Here is a 24,243-nt window from a genome sequence, read left to right as displayed (position 1 = left end):
AAAAACAAATTTATCAGCATTGTCTATCTTAACATTTGCAATTTAGAAGGGAAAAAGTATTATAAAATGAAGATATTTGAGTATTTAGTTATTTTCAGCTGCACTTAAGTGTTATTTAAAAAGGTTCTGTTAAAGAGGCCAAATTTAGTCTGTTGGCTTTGAGCCTACAGAATTTTTTAAAGTCTAGTGAAAGCTCCAATGCTCTTTGCAGTAATCAAAGCAAAAATTTTAAAGTTTTTTTATACTTTCAGAATGTATTCATACATAGTTTTTCTAACAATATAAAATGCATTGATTTTATTGCTGCAAACAGTAGTCTACATCTGTGCAACCATGCTTTTTAATGATCATACTTCAATATATTTCAATGACTTATTTGTCGAGAGCATATTCTATCTACATTTAAACTTGCTTCCTTCAAAGGAAGTTGAAATAAATGTACCTATGATAGAAAAATTCAGCTTTTCTAGTATCAAAAAACATATAATTAAAATTTTTGTGTGAGCTGTGTCATCACTTGGGCCTAACACGTATTTAGGCAAAAGAGAACAAATAAATGCCCTGTAAGAGAAGGTAATTACATATGTATAAGAGAGTAACATGACAGCTATTTGGGAAACAATCCCTGTGAATTTCTTAACTTTTAGGACCTCCAAGTTACAACCATTTATGGTATTACTTTCCTCTTTTAAAATAACATTTTAAAATCTATGCTCAAGCATTAATGCTTTCTTTTTTGACATTACATTGAGTATGATTACAATTATCAACTCAAATTCTATTAGAGTATTAACAATCAATGTTATGCAGTCATAAAATATATGTGAAATAAATATAATGGTTTTGTGTGTTGTTAAAATTAACATTTACACAACTCTGCCCTGTAAAATATTCCCTACGTAAATCAGATATCTGGACATTTTTCAACTGACATTTTACTACTGATGAGAAACAAGGAGTTTAGGAAGAAGATGAGAGATGGAACAAAAGATGAACATGATTAATAGGTGTTTGTTTCATAAAGACTCTAGGGAGACTCTTAAATCCTTCACTGCTCCTATAAGCTCACGGAAGTGAGGAGTTAGTTCACATGCCTTTCAAAGCCTTGAAAGGAAAATTCAGTAGTTACTCAATCTGTTACTGATGCTAAATTATTCCATTTGTGTCCTGTTATGAAACCAGGTGCTCTCTATATAATGCTGCAAGGTTAAATGTTGACTGTATTCATTAGACACATTTTTTCCCCAAATAAGCACCTAAATTATTCCCACAGAAATGTTTCACGTTGAGTGTTTCAAATAATCGCACCTGAAGACTAAAACACCTTTCTTGTTCCTTATCCCTCCCCTCCACCATAAAGAACTTGCTTTTTAACTTTTCTTTTTAAATTCTTTTGATCAAAAATGCATAATCTACTTTGCTTCTCGTTTTATCCCCCCAAAGTATCACTCTTGTTCTCCAACTGTGTAGAAATATAAAGGGGAAGTTAGAAACTTTATACAATATCCGAGTCTTTAAAAGTATGGATATCCGAGACAATAATCTTGCCATTCCTAGCTGCCTGATATAAATATATGGAAGATTCTTTAATTAAAACCATAGAGATGTAATGAGTACAGTAGCACAAAATTTGTGTCAGCTTGCTTTTGGATGATATTTATTTGCAGCGGTATATAAGATTTTAATAATTCTGTCAAATATGTTTGTGGATAATTTACTAATCCAATTGTTTAGGTACAGTAAGAACACACGCGCACCATATGTATGCATATATGTGTGCACACATACATCCATGCAGGAAGGCATCAACTGCCATATCCCAGAAATGACAATGAAAAAGGAAAAATAAACAAGAATTATATCGTTAGTTGCCTACAGTCTCACTCACAAAAGGGTAATGCGGGGAGGTTAAGCTGTTGAGTAAAACAAAACAAAACAAAACAAAACAAAAAACCAAACCAAAAACCAAACAAAACACAACACAACCAGTTGCCTCAAATGGGAGCTTCCCGCAGGCTTTCGCGCTGAGGAACGAGGAAGACGAAGTTTTCGGGATCCCTCGGGCCGGGATCCCGACACCTTCCGCCAACGCGCCCCCCCCCCCCTCCAAGGGGGTCCTTTCAAGGAACGCTCCGGCGGAGCCCCGCAGGAGCTGGTGACAGACCTAGGTGAGCAGCGAGTGGAAGAGAAAGCACCGAGCGCGTCCACAAAGCGCCCGGGCCGCCCCTCTCGCCGAGGCGCCGCAGCTCTGGCGGCTGGCGCAGAGGGAAGAGCTGGACGGAAGCCGCGGCGCCGGGGACTACAGGGGTGGCGGGCGACGGACGGTGGGCGGCTGGGCGCGCGGGCCGAGGCGCGAGCCGGCAGGCGGGCGGGGAGGCTCCGGGCTGGGAGGCCCGCAGCCCGCGCCGCCGCCCCGAGCCGCGTGCGCGCGCGGCCGCATCAGCTGAGCGCGCGGCGCGTGTCACGTGGTGCGCGTGTCGAAGGTCACGGCGCGCTCACAATGGAGCTCTCGGAGTATGTGCAGAAAGGCTTCCAGATGCTGGCCGATCCTGGCTCCTTCGACTCCAACGCCTTCACGCTTCTCCTCCGGGCGGCTTTCCAGAGCCTGCTGGACGCCCAGGCGGACGAGGCCGTGTTAGGTAAGCCGCTCGGCTCTGAGCTAGATCGGCCTGGGTGGAGGGGCGCTCGGAGAAGAGGAGCGAGACCGAGCGAGAGGGGAAAACCTCGGGAAGAGGAAGTCTCCCGGCTTTGCCCTTCGCTCCGGACGGAGTGTGGGGATGTTAACCCGGAGCGGACCCTGACCATTGTTCTGTTCCCAGTTGGCACCTGCACATAGCCTGCTACACGTTTCTGGTCTGATTTCTCCTCCCAGTCTCTTTGTTCCTTTGTAAGGCCCGTGTTCAAGTCTTTTTTGTGGCCTAAACATATAAGGTTTTCAGCCTGGTCTGAGGCAAAGGCTGGTTGACACTTGGACTTCGTCAGGGTAGCTCCCTGCAATTCAGGCGTTCAGTGCTAGGCTGGCAAAGGTTTTAAAGAGTCTGTTTCCAAAGTAATTACTAGGTCACGTAGTCTTGACATTTCCAACTTAGAGAATACCTCAAGTTCCAATGATCACTCCAACACGCTAGTTAAGTATGTTTTGCACAGGTTCCACGCCTAGAATCTTAAACTATCGTGCAGAGTGTTTTGTTCCGCACCAGTTACCAGGAGAGGAGTCTCTTTTAAGTGGTCCGGTCAGTGATTGCCGAGTGTCCTGTCAGTATGGATTGAAGGCATATTTTAAGACAGATCGCTTTTAGATCATTTTCTTAAATATAAATATCCCAACAATTCAAATTTTGTTTTTTTCTGTAGTTTCATGATCTAAACACTTGTACAAAAAGTATGAAAGTGGAAGTTCTTTAAACGAAAATAGTAACCACCACCTGGGTTAATCTCAAAAAAAGGATAGCTGTCAAAATCTGAAAATATTTTGAAAATTGTATTTTATATTCTGAACTCGTTCACCGCCCCTGATACATTAATGTCCTTGGAGCCAGTTATCCTAAAAGTAACCATTCTTTAGAGGGAAAGTTTATTCATTCTTAAATTTACACCATGTAAAATATTTATCTTCTTTTCCTCTGAATATACTGCAACCAGCATTGTAATGACCACTGTGTAGTTATTTTTTTCTTTGGGGCTACAATGTTTTTTTAAAAACAGTAAGAAATTAAGGCAAAATAAAAGAAGGTAATTGAAACTGGTAACAGCAGAATTATTGATGTGTGTTCTTTTTTGTTTTCCATTGACCTTGTAGTTCATCTCATTTACTTATAATTACCAGTCCTTATAGTTGAATTCTTTTTGTGTTCTTGTTAAAGGGGATTTTTGCCCAAATGAAAATACCCATTTTAGAAATATGACTATAAAGAATTTATTATCACAGGCATCACTAGCAATTAATTTATTTTAGATCACCCAGACTTGAAACATATCGATCCTGTGGTTTTAAAACATTGTCACACAGCAGCTGCAACTTACATACTGGAGGCAGGAAAGCAAAGAGCTGACAAATCAACTCTAAGGTACAGGATTTATTTAAATATCCATTTATTTTCAAATAGTAACTTTAAGATTCAAATTTCAGTTTTTGAAATGGACACTAAACTTTGGCTTTTTCCCCCCTTTAGCACTTATCTAGAAGACTGTAAATTTGATAGAGAGCGAATAGAACTGTTTTGCACCGAATATCAGGTTACTTACTTAAAGTTTTTTAAATTAACAATTACTATTTTTCTTCTCTTTGCAAAGATGTGTTTTCTTTCTTTCTTTCCTCCCTCCAGAATAATAAGAATTCCCTAGAAAGCCTACTGGGAAGGTAGGTACTGTATAAGGTGTCAAGCTGAGCCACTTTTCACTTGCAGGTATGAATGGAGAGTGCTGGTGTGAAACAAAACAGGGAAAGAAGACAGGGATCTTGACCAAAAGAAAAGGGGCCAAAGGGCAAGTGAAACAATTGAAGTTAAGCTAATGTTTTTAAAGACAAAGTTTATTGAGATAATTTTTAAAATGCTCTTTTACTCTTCAGAACTTGAAAATAAAGTTTAACAATGTTTTAAATTCAGAGTAAATTGAAAATGTGTGTGTGTTGAGGGGAGGTAGACACCATTCTTGGTAAAAAATAAATACTGAAAGTTTTTTATGTAGATATTACGTACAAAATTATCATTGTATTTTTTAGTATAGGCAGATCTCTCCCTCATATAACTGATGTTTCTTGGCGTTTGGAATATCAGATAAAGGTAAAGTTTAATAAACTGTTCTCTAGGGGGATTTAGGGAACTTTAAAAAAAAATAGAATTAAAGACTGAAATTATGTATTGTGTTGTTTTAGACCAATCAACTTCATAAGATGTACAGACCGGCATATTTGGTGACCTTAAATGTAGAGGTATTTACATATAAGCCTTATCTAAAATTTAAATGAGAAATGAAATTTTAAATGTCCTTGATTTACATAAACAGCATTTTTTTTCTTCCCTAGAACACTGATTCCCGATCCCACCCAGAGATTAGTTTTAGTTGCAACATGGAACAATTACAGGTACAGTATTAGGATCTGTGAATATACTTCTCTGTTTATAGATGTTTAATTGAGAATTATGCTTATGGAAAGTTCAAAAGAAAAATTAACCATCTGTCAGCAGATAATGAAGGTTGGTTAAGGATTTAATGGGAAATGGCTTCAAAAGCAGTATTTTAAAGTAGGCTTCACTTTTGAAATTAAGATGTTACTCATAAAGAATTGGTTTTATATTTGCTTTTCCCTCTAAGATAAATTTCTGAATTGTAGTATTGAGTATTGTAGTATTGTAGTATTCCTTCTATTTGTGATTAGTTTGATCCAATAGGACAAAGCAAAATTAAGAACATATCTTTGAAAATGTCTTTACTTTCGGAAATTGAATTAAACTTTCAAACAGGATTTTCAATAATTTTTAAATGAGTTTTTATAAAGGAGGAAGTATACATAAAATTCTAAAACTCTTTATGTTGCCAATATAAGACTGGAAAAATTCAAAACTACATTGGTTAATGGACATGATAACGAATTTATTTCTTACCTCTTAAAAAGATGAAGAGCATTACTTGATATTTTGATGAATTTTGAATTTTTCAAAAGGCATCTCCTGTGGAATTATTTTAATGTAACCATTAATCAAACTTTAAACTTTCAGAAAGTATGAATACAGCATAGTTTTTGTTAGGTAACTTGAGAAATTTAGTTTTAACAGGCAATACCTTGCCTGTTAACGAGGATTCGATTGGAAATTATATTTCAAATCTGAGGGAAAGCCCACTTGAAGATGAGATATTTTAGAGGAAAACCTTTTGATCGATAGTAGCTTGTCAAAGGTTAAAATCCTCGTGAATTTTAAACTCGTTTAGAAAGTGCCCCGACTTTTTTCTTGCATCTTTCTCAAACTTGGATACTTGTCTTGTGTTTTATCCTAAAAACGTGGTATTATAAACGTCTTTTAGGACTTAGTGGGGAAACTTAAAGATGCTTCGAAAAGTCTGGAAAGAGCAACTCAGTTGTAACGTGGGGAAGTTAACGATCCGCCCGGGTCTAGAAGACCAGGAACGCCTTGTCGTCGGCCGAACCACCGTTTGTGCGAGCTGGATGTCCTCCTCTTAAGTAGAATTTTTTTTTCCTTTTGGATTTATGCCGCTCATCAATTTTGACACTTTATTTTTTTACACTTGTAAAAGAGTTGAGGGAAATTCTGCCTAAATATTTCAGACATCTTTAGTATAAACTGAACATTGATCCCATTTTGATCTTCCTCAAGTCTTACAAAAGGAAGTAGACAGTATTACACTCTGAATAAATAAGTTCCCACAAAAAGAGTGGTGAGAGTTTGGATCTGAGTTTGTGTGTTAATTATTACTTTGAAGACATACATACGATTAGCGTTAACTTTTAACGATCGCCTTTTCTCTGGATTAAAGTTAAACACAGTGAGCAAGGATGCGATCTCCAGGGTTTGTTGAAGACCCCAGCTTCGGGACGTGGGGAGCGGACGTAGTTGCCCCGCGTCGGGAGCCGGCCGGTCCCGTTACCTGCGCCGGGGGGGGGGGGGGGGGGCCCTCGCCCGCAGCCGGACCCTCGCCTGCGGGACTCCCGAGGCCCGGCCCGGCCAGCCCCCGCGCGGAGCCCCTGCCCGGAGCGAGCCACTGCCCGCGCGCGCCCCGCCTCGGCCGCTGGCGGGTGGGGAAGGGGGCCGGCGCGGCCGCGGGAAGACAGGGGCGGGCGCTGTTGTTTCCGCGAGCCCAACTCGGGCGCAGGTTCCGCGCCGCGCCGCCGAAGTCTGGGCCGCAGCCCGCTGGGCTGGCGGGGCCGAGGCGGGGGCGGTGGCCGGGCGCTCTACTCGGCGGGAGCCAGTGGACGTGTGCGCCGCGGGCGGAGGCGGGCGGCGGAAAGAAAGAAATAACGGGGGGTGGGGTGGGCTGAGCTCTGTGCGGGGCCGAAGCGATGCCCGCTCCGAGAGCAGGGTGGCGCGTGTGGCGCTGTGGAGAAATGTCTCCGCAGCCGCGCCAGCGCCGCCGCGGCCGCCGTGCAGAGCGAGGGGGAGGGGGCCGGGTCGCGCTGCTCGGAGGGGAGGGGGCGGCCGCGGGCCCGACTACACCGACACTAATTCCCAGGCCGCCCTTAAGGAATGAGGGGAGCACGTGACCCGGTGGGGGGGCGGCGGGGGGAGGGGGCGGGCGGACTCTGAGCCATTTTGGAGCCGGTGTCAGTTTCCACTCTGCCTTCAGCGGTGCATTTTTTTTTTCCACCCTCCCCTCCCCCCTCCTCATCCTTCCTCCCCTCCCCCCGCCTCTCCGCACGCACACACACGGCGCCCCCCACTCGCCCTCCTCCCCCCACAGCAACTATGAAATAATAATCGTAGTATTAAAGGCAGAGATCGGGGCGAGACAATGGGGATGTTGGCGAGGGAGCCCCGATCCGGATTAGAAACACCTCCCAGCCCCGCAGAATAATACTGATCGCGCCCCCTCCGCGCGCTCCCTCCCCCGAGTGCGGAGCGGGAGGAGGCGGCGGCGGCCGAGGAGGAGGAGGAGGAGGAGGCCCAGGAGGAGGAGGCGTTGGAGGCCGAGGAGGAGGAGGAGGAGGAGGAGGCCGCGGAGGAGGAGGAGGCCGAGGCGGAGGAGGAGGAGGAGGCCGGGCTCGGGAGGCAGCATGAGCCGAGCGCGGCGGCCGCGGCTCCTCTCGGCTGCGCTCGTTGCCCATTGACAGCGGCGTCTGCAGCTCGCTTCAAGATGGCCGCTTGGCTCACATTCATTTTCTGCTGAACGACTTTTAACTTTCATTGTCTTTTCCGCCCGCTTCGATCGCCTCTCGCCGGCTGCTTTTTCCGGGTACGTAGGAGGCGAGGCGCCTCCGGGACGGGACCGGGGGGTGGCGGGGGCCGCGCGGGGCTCGGGCCGGCCGCGGGTGGATGGGGAGCGGCCCCCCCCCGCGCCTCTCCCGCGCCGGCCGGGAGGGCGCTGACAGCGTGGGCGCCGAGCCCCGCGCCGCCGCCCGCCGCCGCCCGCCGGTCCCGCGCGCCGCCCGGCCCCGCGCGCCGCCCGCGCCCGCGAGCGCGCGCCCGCCGCCGCCCGCCGAGTCCCGCGGCGCCGGGACCGACCCGCAGCCCGCGCCGCGCCGCCGCCGCCGCCGCCGCCGCCGCCAGCCGGGCTCGGCGCCGCTCCAGCCGCCGCCCGCTCCAGCCCCGGACGCGCCGCGCGCGGCCCCACGTTTTAGTTCCTTTCTCCCCCGAGCGCCCCTCTACACCCTCGCGACGCACATGGCCCCCGAGAAGAACACTTCTATTTCCAGTCTCTGCGGCTCTCCCCGCCACGGCGCCCTTTGTTGAGAGGTAGATTTTGATGAAACGGGGACGGGTTCCTGAAATCGGGAGCTGCTCGGGTCAAGTGGCTTCCCTCTTCTCCCGAAGAAAGGGCTTTTGAGGGGTTTAAACATCCAGAGAATGCCCTCATTTTATAGGGACGGGTTACGTGGGGGGCAGCGATCCCGCCAAGGTGGCTGTTAAACTGGAAAGAGCTCAAACAAAAATGTTATTAACTTAAGTTGGAGGGACACTTGTGTGAAATTGGATGGCTTGTAAGATGGCGGTTCCCAGTTGTTTCCAAGGTCTCCTGCATTTGTGTTTAAAATGGTAAAGTTTTCAAGGTGTTATTTGTTGGGAGTCTTAGATAAGTTCTCTAAACATTACTTGGGACGTGCGCACTGGGAAGTGGGCATTTCAAATTTGGAGCTTTTTTTGGAGTGATGATGGTGACTGGACGTTAGTCTTGCAAGAGGTTTCCATCCCCCCCCCCATTCTTTTTCTCTTTTTCTGCTTTTTCTCCTCCGTGACTGCAATTTTTTTCTCATCCTCTATTATGGGATGCACTTAGAACCATGACTTGAGTCCACTACGTTTTATAGGTTTTGCTACATGTCAGCATAGGTCATGTGGTAAAGAGATGCTTTGGAAAAGGAGCACCAAAAAGTTGACTACGTATGTTTACATAGTCTTTTGGGTTTGACAGCGATATAGCATGATCTTTTTCCCAGAAATTTACAGTTAATGATTGGAAGTAAACAAGTAGAGAGACTTTGATCATTCCCAATTGCAATAAAAGGATTTAGTGGGCTTAGTGGTCACGGTCCAGTATTTGAAAGAGAAGTATGTATTTTAACCCCTTCTCTGAAAGTAGGCAAAATTCTGGGCATGTTTATCCAAATCTAAGGGTAGGTTGGTGGTACCTAGAATGTTACGAGTATTCAACATATATTTTAAAGGAACCTTAACCCTCAAGTTCTGAAAACACATTATAAGCTATAATAAAGACTTGAAAGTTAAGAATGCAAATTGTTGACAGTATATACTAACTTATGTGACTATGTTAATATTTGAATTTTATTTTAAGTAGACCGATCAGAATCCCTTAGAGATTGATTTTATGAGCAAACTTAAAAACTTTTTAATATTTGAGTTCATTCCCATACATTTGCCCCAGAGTGCAAAGGTGTTTGAAATAACCTACCTGTGCAAATTATATGCCTAGTAACAGTATCTTTAAAGCCATATAAAAGTCACTATGTATGCATGTGGTGTACACACATATGCTTTTGTAAAAAAAAAAAAAAAAACATTTAATTGTATTTGATAAACTCATTAATACTATACCACCAAGTTCTGGGATGTGCATTAAGTACCCAACTAGGCAAAATTCTCCCTAGGAGTCAAGTTAACCCAAACTTTACCCATACTTCTACTGGGCTGTGAACCCCAACTGGGGTTATGGAGTTCATTTGCATTTCTTAGATTGCTGTAGTCAAGCTGATTGTTAACATGAGAACTTGCTTCTGTTTTGCTTCATTTTGACATTACTGGTGTTAGGCCTCCCAACTAAACTGACAGCCCTTACTGAGTATGTTATAATGGCAAGTTGAGTATTTTTACTGTGATACGTTTGGTGCATTTTTACTTGCCTGCCTGGCAGTTTTCTGTGTTAGAACCTGGAAGGCTTTCATTTCTAAGGTGCAAGAGATTGTTTCTTAAATCTATCAAGCATGTCAAATGTTTTGGAAGTCATCCTTAGGTTGCCAGGACTTTCAAGTGGTATAAAAAGATAAAGAACTGATTTTTATGTAAGTAACAAAGTGATATTTACTAGCATTGTAGATGGTAATAGGACTGTGGCTAAATTCTTCAGAACTGACTTAGAAGAGTTGTGTGAATTAAGACTTAAGATGAATTTGGAAAGGTTTTAGTCAAGTACCTGTGACTTAAAATTAAGAGCTAACCAGTAGATTATCCTCCACTGAGGTTTGACTGTCTTGTGTATTAGTATTTGTGTTTGGTGTTTTCTGTACAGTGGAGAAATAAAGACAACTATTTTTACTGATGTCCCTTCCTAAACTTGATGTTCGGTGGCATTAGTGTGATATGCTTTCACAAGGAGACCTAAGTATCACCTTGCCACCTTTCTAGGAAAGGTCCTGTGGTTTCTACAAGGAGAGTTTTCTTTAAGAATTAAAGTTTGTCTTTAGTCAACCACAATGGATTTAAATATTGCTACTCTTTAGGGACAGTGCTCCACCCACAACTCCTCTGCAACTCCACTTAGATTTATTTTAACAGTATGTTGACAATAGTCTTGTAAACAAGTAATCCAAAGATAACTGAGGAATCACACATGAAGGTTTCTGGTTGAAGTTGCCAGTTGCCACTATGATCACTTTCATAGAAGAAACTTTGTTTTGTTTTTACCGTTTTTTAGTACTGTAAAGCTGTTAGTTTCAGCCATTGAGGTATGTTGATTGGTATTTACTTCTTCATTAAAATTCCCTAAGAATTAAAACCTCAGTTGCATCTTCCAAGTTTCACAGATTCCTAGATTTCTATTGAAAGCGGTTTTGAGAATGTACTTCAGACAGGTCTGGAATCTTGGTCCTATTTTAGGTTCTGAAATGAATGAAGTGGGGGTAAGAAATATATTTTTCAAGAGTACTACACGAAATAATTGACTTCCCTGATTGTCCGCTGGTGTATTGTTGCTGACAGTTCCCCACCGTGACTTTTCTATAATATATGGTATCTATTGGGAATATTATTTCATCGTGTGGGGATTTGTATGGAGGTTAGGTTGAGAAAATGACATTTGTTTTTCTCTCCTATGTTGCTCTGGGTTGACAAGGTGTTGATTTAGCGTTGGGAATGGACTGGTCACATGGTTCTTTACATATTGTCACTACCGTACCGATTAAAGTAGTTTGTCTTGCCTCCAGCATAGTTGAAATAAAACACAAGGCTTTGCCCCCTCCTTGTCTTCTTGTAAAACAGATTTCACTTTTTAGCCTTAGCAAAACTTTGTATCGTTCATCTAATCTGCAAGAGAACTTCATACTAGAGAAGAAAGCTTTAAAGAGGTTCAGTTCAATAAACATCTCTGCAGTCTGAGCCCTGACGGTTTCGGGCTAAGTGCACAGTTGGCAATTCTCAAAAGGTCCCTTCGTGAAATTTTTGACCTAGTGATTGCTAACAGGAGAGACCAAGTCAAGATCTGAAAGAAGCTCTTCGCACCGAGTCGACTTGGAAAGAGGCCCCCAAGAGTGTCCGAAATGGCCGAGAGTGCGGTTTGCATTTTCCTTTACCACTCGCACGCTCCGGGCCCCCCAGGCTGCCCGCCCGGTTGCCGCGGGCCGGGATCCTGCTCCCCAGTGCCGCGGGCCTCGTGGGGCTGCCCCACCCCCGAGCCGCGCCGCGCCGCCCGCACCCCACCCCGCCCCCGCGCCAGCCCCGCCCCCGCGCCGCGCCGGCCCCTCCCCCGCGCCCGCTGCCGCCTCCGCCCCGCCGCCCCGCACGCCCGCCGGAGCTCCGGGCTCGGCCCGGCTTCGCGCGGAGTTGCAGCGGTGGCCGGATGCCAAGTGTAAGTGTAAGTTGCTATGGAAACCCCGACAGAGGCGAGTTCCGAATCCGGAGCGAGACGGAGCCCCGGGCGCCGCCGGATCCGCCCCTCGCATCCCGGCCCCCGGGCGTCCGCGCGCTCAGGCCCCAGCTCGAGGCCGACTGGAGGTGCTCCTGCGGCCCCAGCACCCAGCTCCGGAAATGCCAGGGATGCAGATAGGGCAGAATTTGTTTTCCCTTTGTATCGCGTGAAAACGTGCCAGGTTCTGGTTGCTGGAACCGCCTAAAACAACAAGAACCCCTGGGAAGCCAGGGCATGCTCCCGGATTTTCAATTGAAGATCCATAAGGAAGTTTTACAATAAATTTGGAGACCTGGAACAAGCCCTGGCGGTTGGTAAATATCTGTTGGGACTGCGTGGCGTGTGCAGCAGCCGGGGGGCTGCTAGGCTAGAGGAGGAATGGAAGAAAGAGACCCGAATATTCTCAGCTCCCAGCCCCCACCCCAGACCTTTTCTTCTCCCTCGTGGAATGACCTGAGGGACCAGAAGTTACTTTAGCTGAATCCTTTTTCATCATTTCACTATAATTGATTCAGGTCTGATTAGTAAATTCCTTCTGTAGAAAACGTTGGGACAGTCCAGCTGTACAGTGTTAAAATGAGTTTTATGAACTCAGCATTTCAGAGCGTTCGGTTACGAGAAGTTGGGAGATAATCTCGTTTCTGTTTCTGTGGATTATGGCCAATATTTCTGTGTCTTGCAGGATATTTTATCAAGCAGAAATGCATCGAACAACTAGAATCAAGATCACTGAGCTAAATCCCCACCTAATGTGTGTGCTTTGTGGAGGGTACTTCATTGATGCCACAACCATAATAGAATGTCTACATTCCTGTAAGTACAAAGTTTTAGACCTTTTTTTGTGTGTCATGTATATTTCACATTTCTTTCTGACGTTTGAAAACTGTTAACAATTCCAGCAATCCTTGAGAATGTTGGTACAAAGTGATGGAATCATTTTCTACTCTTGCATTTGGTTAATTTTTGTTAATGCATGGTTTAAAGGTGTAACTATGGGATGTATAAGTGTTCTAAGAATGTTAATTGAGTTCATTGGAAGTATCTTTTGACATTTAGCATTTTACTAGTTCTCTATTTTTGACACTAATTTCACTGCTTAGCATTTAATTTCTAAACTTAAAAACTTTGTTTTTCTACTTCCAGTCTGTAAAACATGTATTGTGCGTTACTTGGAGACCAGCAAATATTGTCCTATCTGTGATGTCCAAGTTCACAAAACCAGACCACTACTGAATATAAGGTAAGAAAAGGTTTAAAATTATTGTCTCTAATTGTTATTGGAATTGCATAATTTAGTGAAGGTTACCCTGTTTTATTTCTTCACACAAAATTTACCGTTGAATCTCTACCTAATGTGTGTGTTTTGTGAAGGTTGCTCTTCATTTCTCGACATTTTAAGGATGGCTAACTTTAAGCAAAGTTTGGTATTATTTAAGTGGATTTTAAGGTTTTTTAAAAACATTTTTTTAAAAACCTGAATTAGTTCTCTATTTCTGCATTGCTTTATTGAGTTTATGACAGGCAGGAATGAGTGTATTTAAAGTGCTTCCATTTTCTTCTCTCTATTCTCTTTCATATTAGCTAATTTAGTAACTTGAAAGGCATACTTCTCTTGATTCAGTGAAATGTGAAGAATTTCTTAATGAATGTAAAAGTATTTTTCCATTGATTTAAAAGATAACTGCTAAAGAATTTTTATTCTCATAACTGTTATCTTACTGATGTAGACTCTCACAATCAAGTAAAACACTACAAAAAAAGAATCTATAATAATTTATGAGCATTTAAAATTTTGCCATTATAATTAATGATTTACTTTTCTAATTCTTTTTCAGGTCAGATAAAACTCTCCAAGATATTGTATACAAATTAGTTCCAGGGCTTTTCAAAAGTGAGTAACTTGCTGACAAATGAATTTTTACAAAGTATTTCATCAGTTTTACCTGCTATAACAAATGTTTAAGTCTTTTTTTTCCCCCCCCTTTAGATGAAATGAAGAGAAGAAGGGATTTTTATGCAGCTCATCCTTCAGCTGATGGTAAACTCTTTAGAGAGGGAAAAGACATTTTATTTGGAGGGAGAATTTATTATTCAATAATTTATTAAAATTGAATTTAACTCAAAGTACCATTTCCATTTTCCTACATCTGTAATATTTTAATTAAATATTAATTTTAAAATTGCATTTCAAAATGTCTTTATAGCTGCCAATGGCTCTAATGAAGATCGAGGAGAAGTTGCAGATGAAGATAAGAGAATTATAACTGATGATGAGATAATAAGCTTATCCATTGAATTCTTTGACCAGAACAGGTAAATTCTGTTGGAAATGTGTTTTATGCTAATCTGTTTGTAGATGCATTGTTCCACTAATAAAGTTATGTTTCTTAGATTGGATCGGAAAGTAAACAAAGACAAGGAGAAACCTAAGGAGGAGGTATGTTCCATGTCGCAAAAACATACAGAAGAAACATTGTTTGGATTCTAGATTTTATGAAGGTGTATTTTGCCCTTTAGAATATTCTAAGGCCAGATGATGCTGTCAAATGGGAGAAAATGATCATATTTGATGTTTAAGAGTGATTTATATGCGATAGTAAGTAGATAGAATTTACTTTATATACGATTATTATTATTGCAAAATGCTTTAAATAATTAATGTTTAATGCTTTGATGTATTTAAAGTTTCTTATATTAACAATTGCAATCACCTTATTTCATATTTATAATAGTAAACTCAAAGTATAGTTGAGAATTTAGTCAATCTCAGTTTTGATATTCATACTTTTTATCATATTGAGGCAATCTAATGGAAATTTTTTTCTTACCCAAAAGTTAGGAATTTTAAAAAATAACTTTTCTAAATGTATTTTTAGGTGAATGATAAAAGATATTTACGTTGCCCAGCAGCAATGACTGTGATGCACCTAAGAAAGTTTCTCAGAAGTAAAATGGACATACCTAATACTTTCCAGGTATCTACTTTATGGTTTTTGTGCATTTAATGTGGATTTTTTTTTAATTCAATGACTTTTTTCTTTTTGGATTCTGAACCCCAAAAAAGCAACAGATTTTTTTAAATTTAGAACTTAGTTGGAACTCTCTCTTAAAATGTTTAGAATGAATTTTGTTTTATGCTGTGAAAACAAATTCCTTAGTAATTTCAGGAAATATTTGTCCTCATTTGAGGTGTCAAGAGGGAGTCTTCCCTTGTCCAGATGTTTGAAGAGAATGTTTGTTAAAGCTTTTTTGGATTGCATTTAGATGACAAAAAAAAAAAAAATCTCAATTTATCTTTGTTCTTCATGGTACTTAGTAAGTGAAATATTATTTTCCAATAGATTGATGTCATGTATGAAGAGGAACCTTTAAAGGATTACTACACACTAATGGATATTGCCTACATTTATACCTGGAGAAGGGTAAGTAGCCTAACTAACACTCCGAGAGTATTATGGTAAAACTGTATTTAAAGAGCACTGATTTTTTTTTCCCTTTCACTTTGTAGAATGGTCCACTTCCTTTGAAATACAGAGTTCGACCTACTTGTAAAAGAATGAAGATGAGTCACCAGAGAGATGGACTGACAAATGCTGGAGAACTGGAAAGTGACTCTGGGAGTGACAAGGCCAACAGCCCTGCAGGAGGTGCTCCCTCCACCTCTTCCTGCCTGCCTAGCCCCAGCACTCCCGTTCAGTCTCCTCATCCTCAGTTCCCTCACATCTCCAGCACTATGAATGGAACCAGCAGCAGCCCCAGCGGTAACCACCAACCTTCCTTTGCCAATAGACCTCGAAAATCGTCAGTAAATGGGTCGTCAGCAACTTCATCTGGTTGATACCTGAGACTCTTAAGGAAAAAAAATTTTAAATCCCCGATTTATATAGATATCTTCATGCCATTACAGCTTTAGAGATGCTAATACATGTGACTGTCGTCCAATTTGCTTTCTTTTGTAGTGACATTAAATTTGGCTATAAAAGATGGACTAGATGTGATATTCATATGGACGTTAATGGAAAAGATTGTTCCTCAAGAATTGGTTTCTGAGAAAGGAGACAAGATGTTTTTCTGTGTGTTAGGCAAGATGTGAAATGGTTTCTGTAACCATTGTTCAGATTTGAAAAATTCTGCAGTGGATATAAACATTGGGCCATAGTTTGTTAATCTCAACTAACGCCTACATTACATTCTCCTTGATTGTTCTTGTTATTATGCTGTTTTGTGAACCTGTAGAAAACAAGTGCTTTTTATCTTGAAATTCAACAAACAGAAAGAATATGCATAGAATGATGCATTCTATGTAGCCATGTCACTGTGAATAACGACTTACTGCATATTTAGCCATTTTGATTCCTGTTTGATTTTTACTTCTCTGTTGCTACACAAAACCGATCAAAGGATAGTAAACTTCAGTTTTACAATCTGTATGCCTAAAAGCGGGTACTACCGTTTATTTTACTGACTTGTTTAAATGATTCGCTTTTGTAAGAATCAGATGGCATTATGCTTGTTGTACAATGCCATATTGGTATATGACATAACAGGAAACAGTATTGTATGATATATTTATAAATACTATAAAGAAAATATTGTGTTTCATGCATTCAGAAATGGTTGTTAAAATTCTCCCAACTGGTTCGACCTTTGCAGATACCCTATGTTTGAGCCTTATCATCATAGAACATTTTTAATGTGGATCTCTAATTCTAAATTCTATTCCATTGGAAGCAATTGGCAAATCATAATACTGATTTTCTCTAGTAATTCATGTTTACTTTGAAAATTGTTGCAGTAAAGAAAAACTTTTAACTAAAGACTTTGGAAACAGTGTCTTCATTTCCTATTGCTTTTGATGGAATGAATGTGTTTTTAAAATGCATATTGATCACTATAATTCTAAAACAAATTTTTAAGTAAACCAGCAAATTGCTGGAAGAAGGCATTTTATCTAAAATTATTTTGACATGTGGTTTAGCAGTTACTTCAAATTTGAGGAGTTGCTTTTACAGTTATAAACAATGACATATGCCCTCTCTCTAAAATCTTGAAATAGAAGCAATTTATTTTTAGCTTCTCCAGGTATTAATTTTTAAATAGAGTGAACATGTTGAATTTAAAATATGAATAACCACAACCGTTTTCAGTTTGTGTTTTGCTTTGGTCGAACTTGGTGTGTGTTCATCACCCATCAGTTATTTGTGAGGGTGTTTATTCTATATGAATATCGTTTCATGTTTGTATGGGAAAATTGTAGCTAAACATTTCATTGTCCCCAGTCTGCAAAAGAAGCACAATTCTATTGCTTTGTCTTGCTTATAGTCATTAAATCATTACTTTTACATATATTGCTGTTATTTCTGCTTTCTTTAAAGATACAGTAAATGAAGTTTTATGAAACCACAAAATACATATATTTTTATTTTGACCTAAATTTGTACAGTACCATTGTAAGTGTTTCTAATTATAGATGTAAAATTAAATTTCATTTGTAATTGGGAAAATCCAATAAAAAGGATATTCATTTAGAAAATAGCTAAGACTTTAATAAAAATTTGATATGAAAAGCACAATGTGCAGAAGTTTTGGAAACCCTACTGTGGATTACAACAGGTAAAACTAAAGAGAATCCATTGCTGTCTTAAAATAGTGATGTTGCTAAGAAGTCCGTGCTTTGTTGTATAATTGCTTGAAAGCCCAACTGAAAGATGTATCTGTTTATTTACTCTACAATCTTTGAAGTAAAAGTTACCCATGTTTGCCAATTTTGGTGAATTTAACTCATTTTTCTAGGCTTCTCAAGTTTTTCATGATGTTACCTAAGAAAGAAAAGTTAGTTGATGGAAGTTTCAAATGATAGTTTTACTTTGGATGATCATGTATGTATATAAAGAATGAAAAAATATTTTTCAAAGACTAAAAACTTCAAATGCTAGTGGGGACCTGTCACTTGACTTGCACAAAACCAAGTTGTGAGATCAACAGGGAACTAAAAGACTTAACATCTCAACCTTTTTATGATGGACTTATTTTTGAAATTGCTTATTAAAAATCAGATCTTGCATTTATGGCTCACTTAACACTGTTTTACCATACTTGAAAACATGCATTTATTTTGTTCGAAAGGATTTTTTCCCCTACTCCATTTGAAAATTTCTTAACCGTTAAAGGATATTTCATCTAAAATGTCTTTGTCTTTTAATAAAACAGAAGAAAGATTATAATGTTTTGCATTCTCCCATAACCAGCTTTCACAGTTCTGACAATTAAGATTTAAACTTTTGCTAAGCTACCACTTTAAAAAGTTTCAATCTTATAATAACCCATATCAAAGCTGTTAACTTTGTAACTCTTAGCAGTAAAAGCAGAGTACATGAAAAGTAGGCTTTAAGTTTGGCTTTTGCTTCTGTAAAGTATTCTAGGATTCTGTATTATAAAGTTAGTGCTAACAAAATATTCCACAGAAAATGCCTAAATTGATTTCGCAGATTTTAGCTTAAATGCAAGAAGAATGAGGCTGGTTACTGCTGTGTAAATAGCGATCTATCTTGCTTTACACATGCATACCACTTTACAAGTACTTTTTGCTTTTAAAATTGCCGGCCGTTAATTGCACTGAGTGGGGAAAAAAAAGAAGCTGCCCATCAGTTGACTTAACCTACCAACCATATTGCTTTGTTTCCATATTCATAACGTGCAAATGTTAGGATTTCTGGAGGTACAATGCGACTTGCAGAGTAAGCTCGCAGGGGCTTTCCTACATCCTTTCCTCATTCTTTTCCCAATATTTGGAGTTTCAGTAGACACGTGGCATAGGCCTATCAAGATCAAGTTTTATTGTGAAATCTCAATAGGAACCCATGTGAAATATTGCTTTCCACTGGCCAACAAGAAATGTAGATGTTTGGTTTTTTAAAAATAGCTTATGGTCATCTTTTGAGGGGATGGAATTTTAATTTTAGAAACAATCTGCACATGGGACCTAGTCTTAGAATCTTGGGGTGATGAAAATGGGGTTTTCCTCCTATTTCTTTTATATTTTAAAGGTTTGGTAAATATATTTTTTTTGTTCTCATTGCCCCTGGAATGAAAGTTGGGAATTCTGATTTAGTCTAGTGTTTCTATGAAATGGAGGCTACATCATACTCTGAAATACGGTGCTTGTTTCCCTCATGCAGTCTTCCTCGCATTTTAGCCAAAGCTAAAGTCTTGATGAAATTACATTTAAGATGATCCTATTTAATAACAGTATATATTTTAAAGACATCTGATGTGCAAAGAGCACAGAAGGCAGCTCCTGCATAAGGCTTTTGGGTTAGATAGCATCATTTCACTTGAGGATGTTTCTTCAAGTATAAAATGAATAGCACAGCCGGTGGTTATTTCTAAGATCGCTCTAAAAAAAATTGACTCCTCCCAAATAAAACCTTGTATTACACTGGGACCACAGAATTCAGATAGGTCCTTTACAAGAAAGAGAAAGTAACACATATTAGAACCTCCTAGTAAGTCAGATTTGGGAAATACCCCCGCGAATACCTTGAGCCTGTGGATCTCCTTGCAAATCTCAAGATCGCCCAGTTTTGATTATGAAAGTCTCCGAAAATGTTTACACAGTCGAGTGTTTCCTGTTTCCGCAGTTAATTTTTTTAACGTTTTTTTCTTCTTTTGGTTCTTGAAACGGATTTCCTATATTTGCACCAGTTTCTTTTTCTTAGTGTGCAATTTCTAGAGTTCTCACATGCAGACTTCACTGTCAACCTTGTCTTCATCAAGTCGACGACATCAAAAGTCATTTACCACTACAAACCTATTCTAGGATCCTTGTGAGTTTTCTGAAGTTCAACATCATGTGGAAAACTCCTCCCGAAATTTCATTTAACCCTCCAAATAAACAGTAAGCACTCAATAAAATTTCCAATGAGTTAAATTACTCCCATTCTTCCAGACTCTTAAAATATACCTTCCAGAGACTTATCAGAAAGAACTTTCAAAAATAGCAGGTGTCGTTCCCTCAGAGTCACCTACATTTCAATAAAAATATTACTTCTTGCTCTGATTGCTGGGTCATCATAAAATCCCAACTTCACAGAGAACATGATTTCAAGTTCGGTGCCGATTTGGTGCTCACAATTCTGTCCCCCTAAGTTAGCTAGAACTCAAACTGAGAGAAGAGACTTTGGAAGACTGCGAACCAGGGTACTCGGGAAAACGCGTGGAAAATTGAGATGGAAGAAATGAGAACGTTACCGAGATGGATAAAGATGTTACTGGAGATTGAGAAATCTGTCCAGAAACTACAGTGTTTGGTCTAAATGCCCCCAAGAGTGAAAGATACACACACAAAGCCGAAGACAGGAGCGCACTGCGCGGCTTGGAAGAAAAACCGGGGGGCGAGGGTGATTGGGGAGGAAAGAGCAACGGCTTAAAAAAGAAAGAAAGAGAAGGCTTCTTATATTCTGGTGCCGCGTGGAAAGGGCACAGGACGACCGCCTGGAGAAAATGACCTCCCTTTCCCGGCCGCGCTGTCTTCTCGGTCAGGGAGCCTTCACCAAAAGGACACGTTAAGGAGGAAACCGCCATTCTCCCTGTCCTTATTTTTTAACTAGCCGCTCTCGGAGGAGTGTGAAGAGCTACAGCTCAGACCTCGTTTACCGCGGCGCCGCCGGGGCTCCGCCAGGCCCTACGCGCCAGCCGAGGCGGCGGGGCGCCGGGAGGCCATTTTGCGCGTGCGCCGCTCGCCTCGCGCCGCCCTGGGTTCAGAGGATTCGGATCCCGCCAAATTTGAAAGCAAGATTCTCAGGCCCTATCGGCTTGGGAAGCAGCGAAAATAAGTCCTTTCTCCAAAGTCGGAACCTGTGGCAAGGGGCGGCGACAGCGGAGGTGCGCGTGGCCTCAGAAGGTGGCCACCTTCCTGACGAAGGCTTGTCCACTGGGCGAGACATCGGCAGGTCGGCCGGGCCGCCGAGGCTCGGCGACCGGCCCCCTTGGGCCTCGAGCTCAGCGCGGGTAGGCAACGGACCCGCGTCCAGGGAGGCCGAGGCTTCGCCCGCAAAGCCCACAGACGCGCATCCTTGCTTTGTCCCTCCACCTCCTCCCGCTTCAAATCCTATGCCCTTTCTCCTTCAAAAACGAGGTGCCCTTGCAGTTTGAGTTTTTATTGGATAGACTGCAGACTATTAACAAAACATAAAGCTGCCATCTTGAAGGTTCCCGAAGGCCGCGCTTCGAAGGCGGTGACTGGAAGGGCCGATGGCTCCAATCCCCTGGGACTTAGCCGGGTGACAGTGTCAAGGAGGGGGTGGCTTCGCGGGAGGAATCTCAAGATCTGGGCAAAGGACCGCACCTTGAAGACCCAAAGGCGACGCCTAAATAGGTCTCGGGGCCAGGCAAACCTGGGAGGTGTGGCACCCTCGCGCCCCCGGCCGGGCAGAGCGGCTGGCGGTCCGAGGCTGGGATGTCGCCTCCGAAAGACGCGGGGACGCAGCTGGTTTCCTACAGAGCCTGCGCCTGCCGGATCCCCAGGGTAGAAACGCTCATCTGACCTGGGCCTCCCACCGGCACCCGAAAACCGGGAGGGAAAGGAACGACTTGCTGAGGGGAGTCGGGGTAACGGCAGGGAAGTGAAAGCGGCCTAAAATGGGCGACGCCGGGCGAGTCCTCTTTATCAGTGCAGCAGACTGCAGGAGCCGCCATTTGGTGGCGGATTTTGGTATTTCAGTAGCACGTTGTGCTGAACGTCACAACTGGCTTGTATACGTGGCAGGGTCATTTTTAAACCGCGGTTTTTTTAAAAATTCAAAATTTCCCCTAACCTTCCCCCTCGGGGGCATTGAACCCCCTCCCCCACTCCCGCTGGACCGCTCCGCTCGCCCCCCGACCCGGGGCGGGGACGTTTCCTCGGGGCGACGGCGGCCTCCACCCGTGCCCAAAGGCTGGAGTGAAGCGTGACGGAGCCCGGCGCACACCTAAAGGGGTGTTTTCCTCCCCGTTCTTCAGAGACGGGGGCGACCGCGAGCCCGCAGCTTTCCTCTCCCCAGTGCGGAGAATCTCATTTTCCTGCGGTCGTGACGGGCATGGCCTTCTCGCTGGCCGGTATCCCTGCCCTGGTCTCCCGCCTCACACCTCTCGGGCGTGACGAGCCCCGGCCTAGCGGGAAGGAACCCACCCGTCGAGAGGCGGCTCCTCCGGGAATGTCGGGTTAGGATCCCGCACTCGCGCCTCCAGCTCTGCCCCGAGCCCTTCGGGGACCGGGAAAGCTAGACAAATCCGTAGAGTGTCAGGAGGCCTGGTGTCCCACCCAGGGTTGCCGGGTCTTCTAGGGTTTCCATTAAAAGCCCCCGAAGCGTGAGGTGCCTACCGAGAGGAGAACAAAGGGCCGAGGGGTGAACGCGAGGCGAGTCCTCGCGCGCCGCAGCCCTTTGCTCGGCGGGTCTCGGAGTCGGGGGCGCGGGCAGGACTGACTCCCGACCTGGAAGGGAGCGGGTGGGCGCTCTGCAGAGTCCGCGCCCAGGCTCCCCCCGGCCGCCCCCCCGGCGGACTAAATGAACCCATTCTTCGAGCCTGAGCTGCCATATTGCATTCACAGAGGGCGCCAGTAATTTGACGCTTCCGAGGCAGCGACACCCCCAACCGATGAGTCCTTCAGCCCTTCGTGCCTCACAGCTGCGGTCAAAGCCCGAAAGGGCCCGCAGGGCGCGGGCGGGAGCGAGAGCCTGGTGGGCTGCCGAGCCGGCGTGGCGGCGGCGCCGCGGCGGCTTCCCCTCGCCACCTTCCTTCCAGGGGCTGCGGGGCTGCGCGCTAGGCAGAGGCTCGGTTGCCAGTAGCAACCACACGACGGCGATTTGCAGCCAGGGCCGCCGCCGCAGCCGCTGGTACCGCTGCATCCTCGTACACCTCGGGGTCGAGCATTTGAAACTCTGGGGGTTGCCTTCGTTGACATCTCTCGCCCCCGCTCCGGGTCCTCATCCTTCGGTACCTTCAGCTCGGCTCAAAAGCCAGCTCCCCTGGCTTGGCCCTGCCCCCACCGCAGACAATAGGGGCGGCTTGGAGAGCACGCTGCAGCGAGCTCCTCGCTGAACAGGCACCTGAGCCCCCGAGATAGGGGCTCTTTGCTTAGTCCCAGCCCCAGGTGCCCTGGTCTCCAACTTGAGCTGAAATGCTTCGTCAATGGCCAGTCCAGTAGAAAGCTTTCCTCGACATCAGAAATAAGGATGGTGGTAAAGAAAGAAGTCGAGACAAGACGCCCATTCCCTTTCTACTAACATGGACACAAAGAAGAGCTTATGGTTGTATCTGCTCTTGGTAACAGTGGCTTTCCTCTGGGTTAGAACCACAGGAAAACGCTACAATCTGCTATTTTGTCTATCGCGAGTATTTTGCATTTGCTCCAACATCACGTCCAGATACTTGCTCTTGTTATGCATAAGTGGATGGAGCATCTCCCCCCCTTCATTTCATCTGATGAACCACATCAGCTCTTGGTAGTGTAGACTGAGTGGTGTGATGCATTAAAAAAATGATTGACCTTAGCCCTCAGGAATCTTTCTGCCTTTCCTAATATCTGTGGTTCTAGGACACTGATTTAATTTTTTTTAACAGAAACTTGTTAGTGTTTTAAACAGGTTTTTATTGAAGAAAAATCTTCAAAGTATCCAGGTATCCAGCACAGTATTTTATTTAGCTGTTAGGATAACTTGGGAAATATGTGCATTGCCAAATTTCTTCACTCTTGATAATTGGCCCTTCTTTAAATAGCGATTAAGTTAGCTGAGTGTTCTTCAAGGATTAAAATTTCATGTAAATCACAGATGTGCTGAAATTTCTAAGTTTAAAGTGCCTAGAGGACAAGCACCTGTCTTATAAATCTTTGTGTGTTCCAGAGTCCTTTTAACATAACTCAACAAATATGGGAATTTCTAGAGGATTCCAGAAGTTCAACAAACCTTATTTAAAAAAACAATTTACTAATAAATACTATAAAGCTTGGGTACCTTTAATGAACTCGGTGAAAAGCTAAACATTTTCCAAGCTAGTGCCATTAATCAGATATTCTCATTCATGCATATTTTTGCCTAGTTATATTTCAAATGTGGTAGAGTGTACTAAAATCATCTGACAAATGTTTCCAGAATTCTAAGGACAATGATAAATTGTATATAAGAACTAGTAACTTTGCTATTTTCCCACTAAAGGGTCTGAAAATTGGTTAAA

General features: G+C 43.1%; 2 protein-coding genes across 5 annotated transcripts; both read left to right on the top strand.

The window, feature by feature from the left end:
* Positions 1–2,456: 2,456 nt before the first annotated feature.
* On the top strand, positions 2,457–6,407 carry COMMD3 (COMM domain containing 3). The gene is made up of 8 exons (XM_027593321.2): positions 2,457–2,639; positions 3,956–4,067; positions 4,173–4,236; positions 4,326–4,360; positions 4,724–4,784; positions 4,877–4,933; positions 5,027–5,086; positions 6,025–6,407. Exons 1-8 carry the CDS (start codon positions 2,501–2,503, stop codon positions 6,082–6,084), a joined length of 588 nt encoding a protein of 195 aa, XP_027449122.1. The 5' UTR covers positions 2,457–2,500; the 3' UTR covers positions 6,085–6,407.
* A 1,251-nt stretch (positions 6,408–7,658) lies between these two features.
* BMI1 (BMI1 proto-oncogene, polycomb ring finger) lies at positions 7,659–18,006 on the top strand. Of its 4 annotated transcripts, none has more exons than XM_027593316.2 (10): positions 7,659–7,908; positions 12,713–12,843; positions 13,174–13,270; positions 13,866–13,921; positions 14,018–14,068; positions 14,235–14,343; positions 14,422–14,467; positions 14,907–15,005; positions 15,372–15,452; positions 15,539–17,795. In XM_027593316.2, the coding sequence occupies exons 2-10, from the start codon at positions 12,732–12,734 to the stop codon at positions 15,866–15,868; spliced, it is 981 nt and encodes a 326-aa protein (XP_027449117.1). In that variant the 5' UTR covers positions 7,659–7,908; positions 12,713–12,731; the 3' UTR covers positions 15,869–17,795. The 4 variants fall into 4 exon arrangements, with proteins under 4 accessions (XP_027449117.1, XP_027449119.1, XP_027449120.1 ...); XM_027593318.1 differs by lacking the exon at positions 7,659–7,908 and adding an exon at positions 8,290–8,408 and having other exon boundaries at positions 15,539–18,006; XM_027593319.1 differs by lacking the exon at positions 7,659–7,908 and adding an exon at positions 11,886–11,970 and having other exon boundaries at positions 15,539–18,006.
* Positions 18,007–24,243: the final 6,237 nt, after the last annotated feature.

This window comes from Zalophus californianus, chromosome 9 (genome assembly GCF_009762305.2).
Source record: "Zalophus californianus isolate mZalCal1 chromosome 9, mZalCal1.pri.v2, whole genome shotgun sequence".
NCBI classification, from domain to species: domain Eukaryota; kingdom Metazoa; phylum Chordata; class Mammalia; order Carnivora; family Otariidae; genus Zalophus; species Zalophus californianus.
The sequence above is the reverse complement of the archived record's forward strand: the minus strand, read 5'-3'. Positions and strand labels throughout refer to the sequence as shown.

Coding starts and splice junctions, on each gene's coding strand:
- BMI1 (XM_027593318.1), top strand. CDS start 12,732: ATGCATCGAACAACTAGAATCAAGATCACTGAGCTAAATCCCCACCTA. Junction 13,922..14,017: donor AGTTCCAGGGCTTTTCAAAA/GTGAGTAACTTG, acceptor CCCCCCCTTTAG/ATGAAATGAAGAGAAGAAGG. Junction 14,069..14,234: donor AGCTCATCCTTCAGCTGATG/GTAAACTCTTTA, acceptor ATGTCTTTATAG/CTGCCAATGGCTCTAATGAA.
- COMMD3 (XM_027593321.2), top strand. CDS start 2,501: ATGGAGCTCTCGGAGTATGTGCAGAAAGGCTTCCAGATGCTGGCCGAT. Junction 4,068..4,172: donor GCTGACAAATCAACTCTAAG/GTACAGGATTTA, acceptor TCCCCCCTTTAG/CACTTATCTAGAAGACTGTA. Junction 4,785..4,876: donor GTTTGGAATATCAGATAAAG/GTAAAGTTTAAT, acceptor GTGTTGTTTTAG/ACCAATCAACTTCATAAGAT.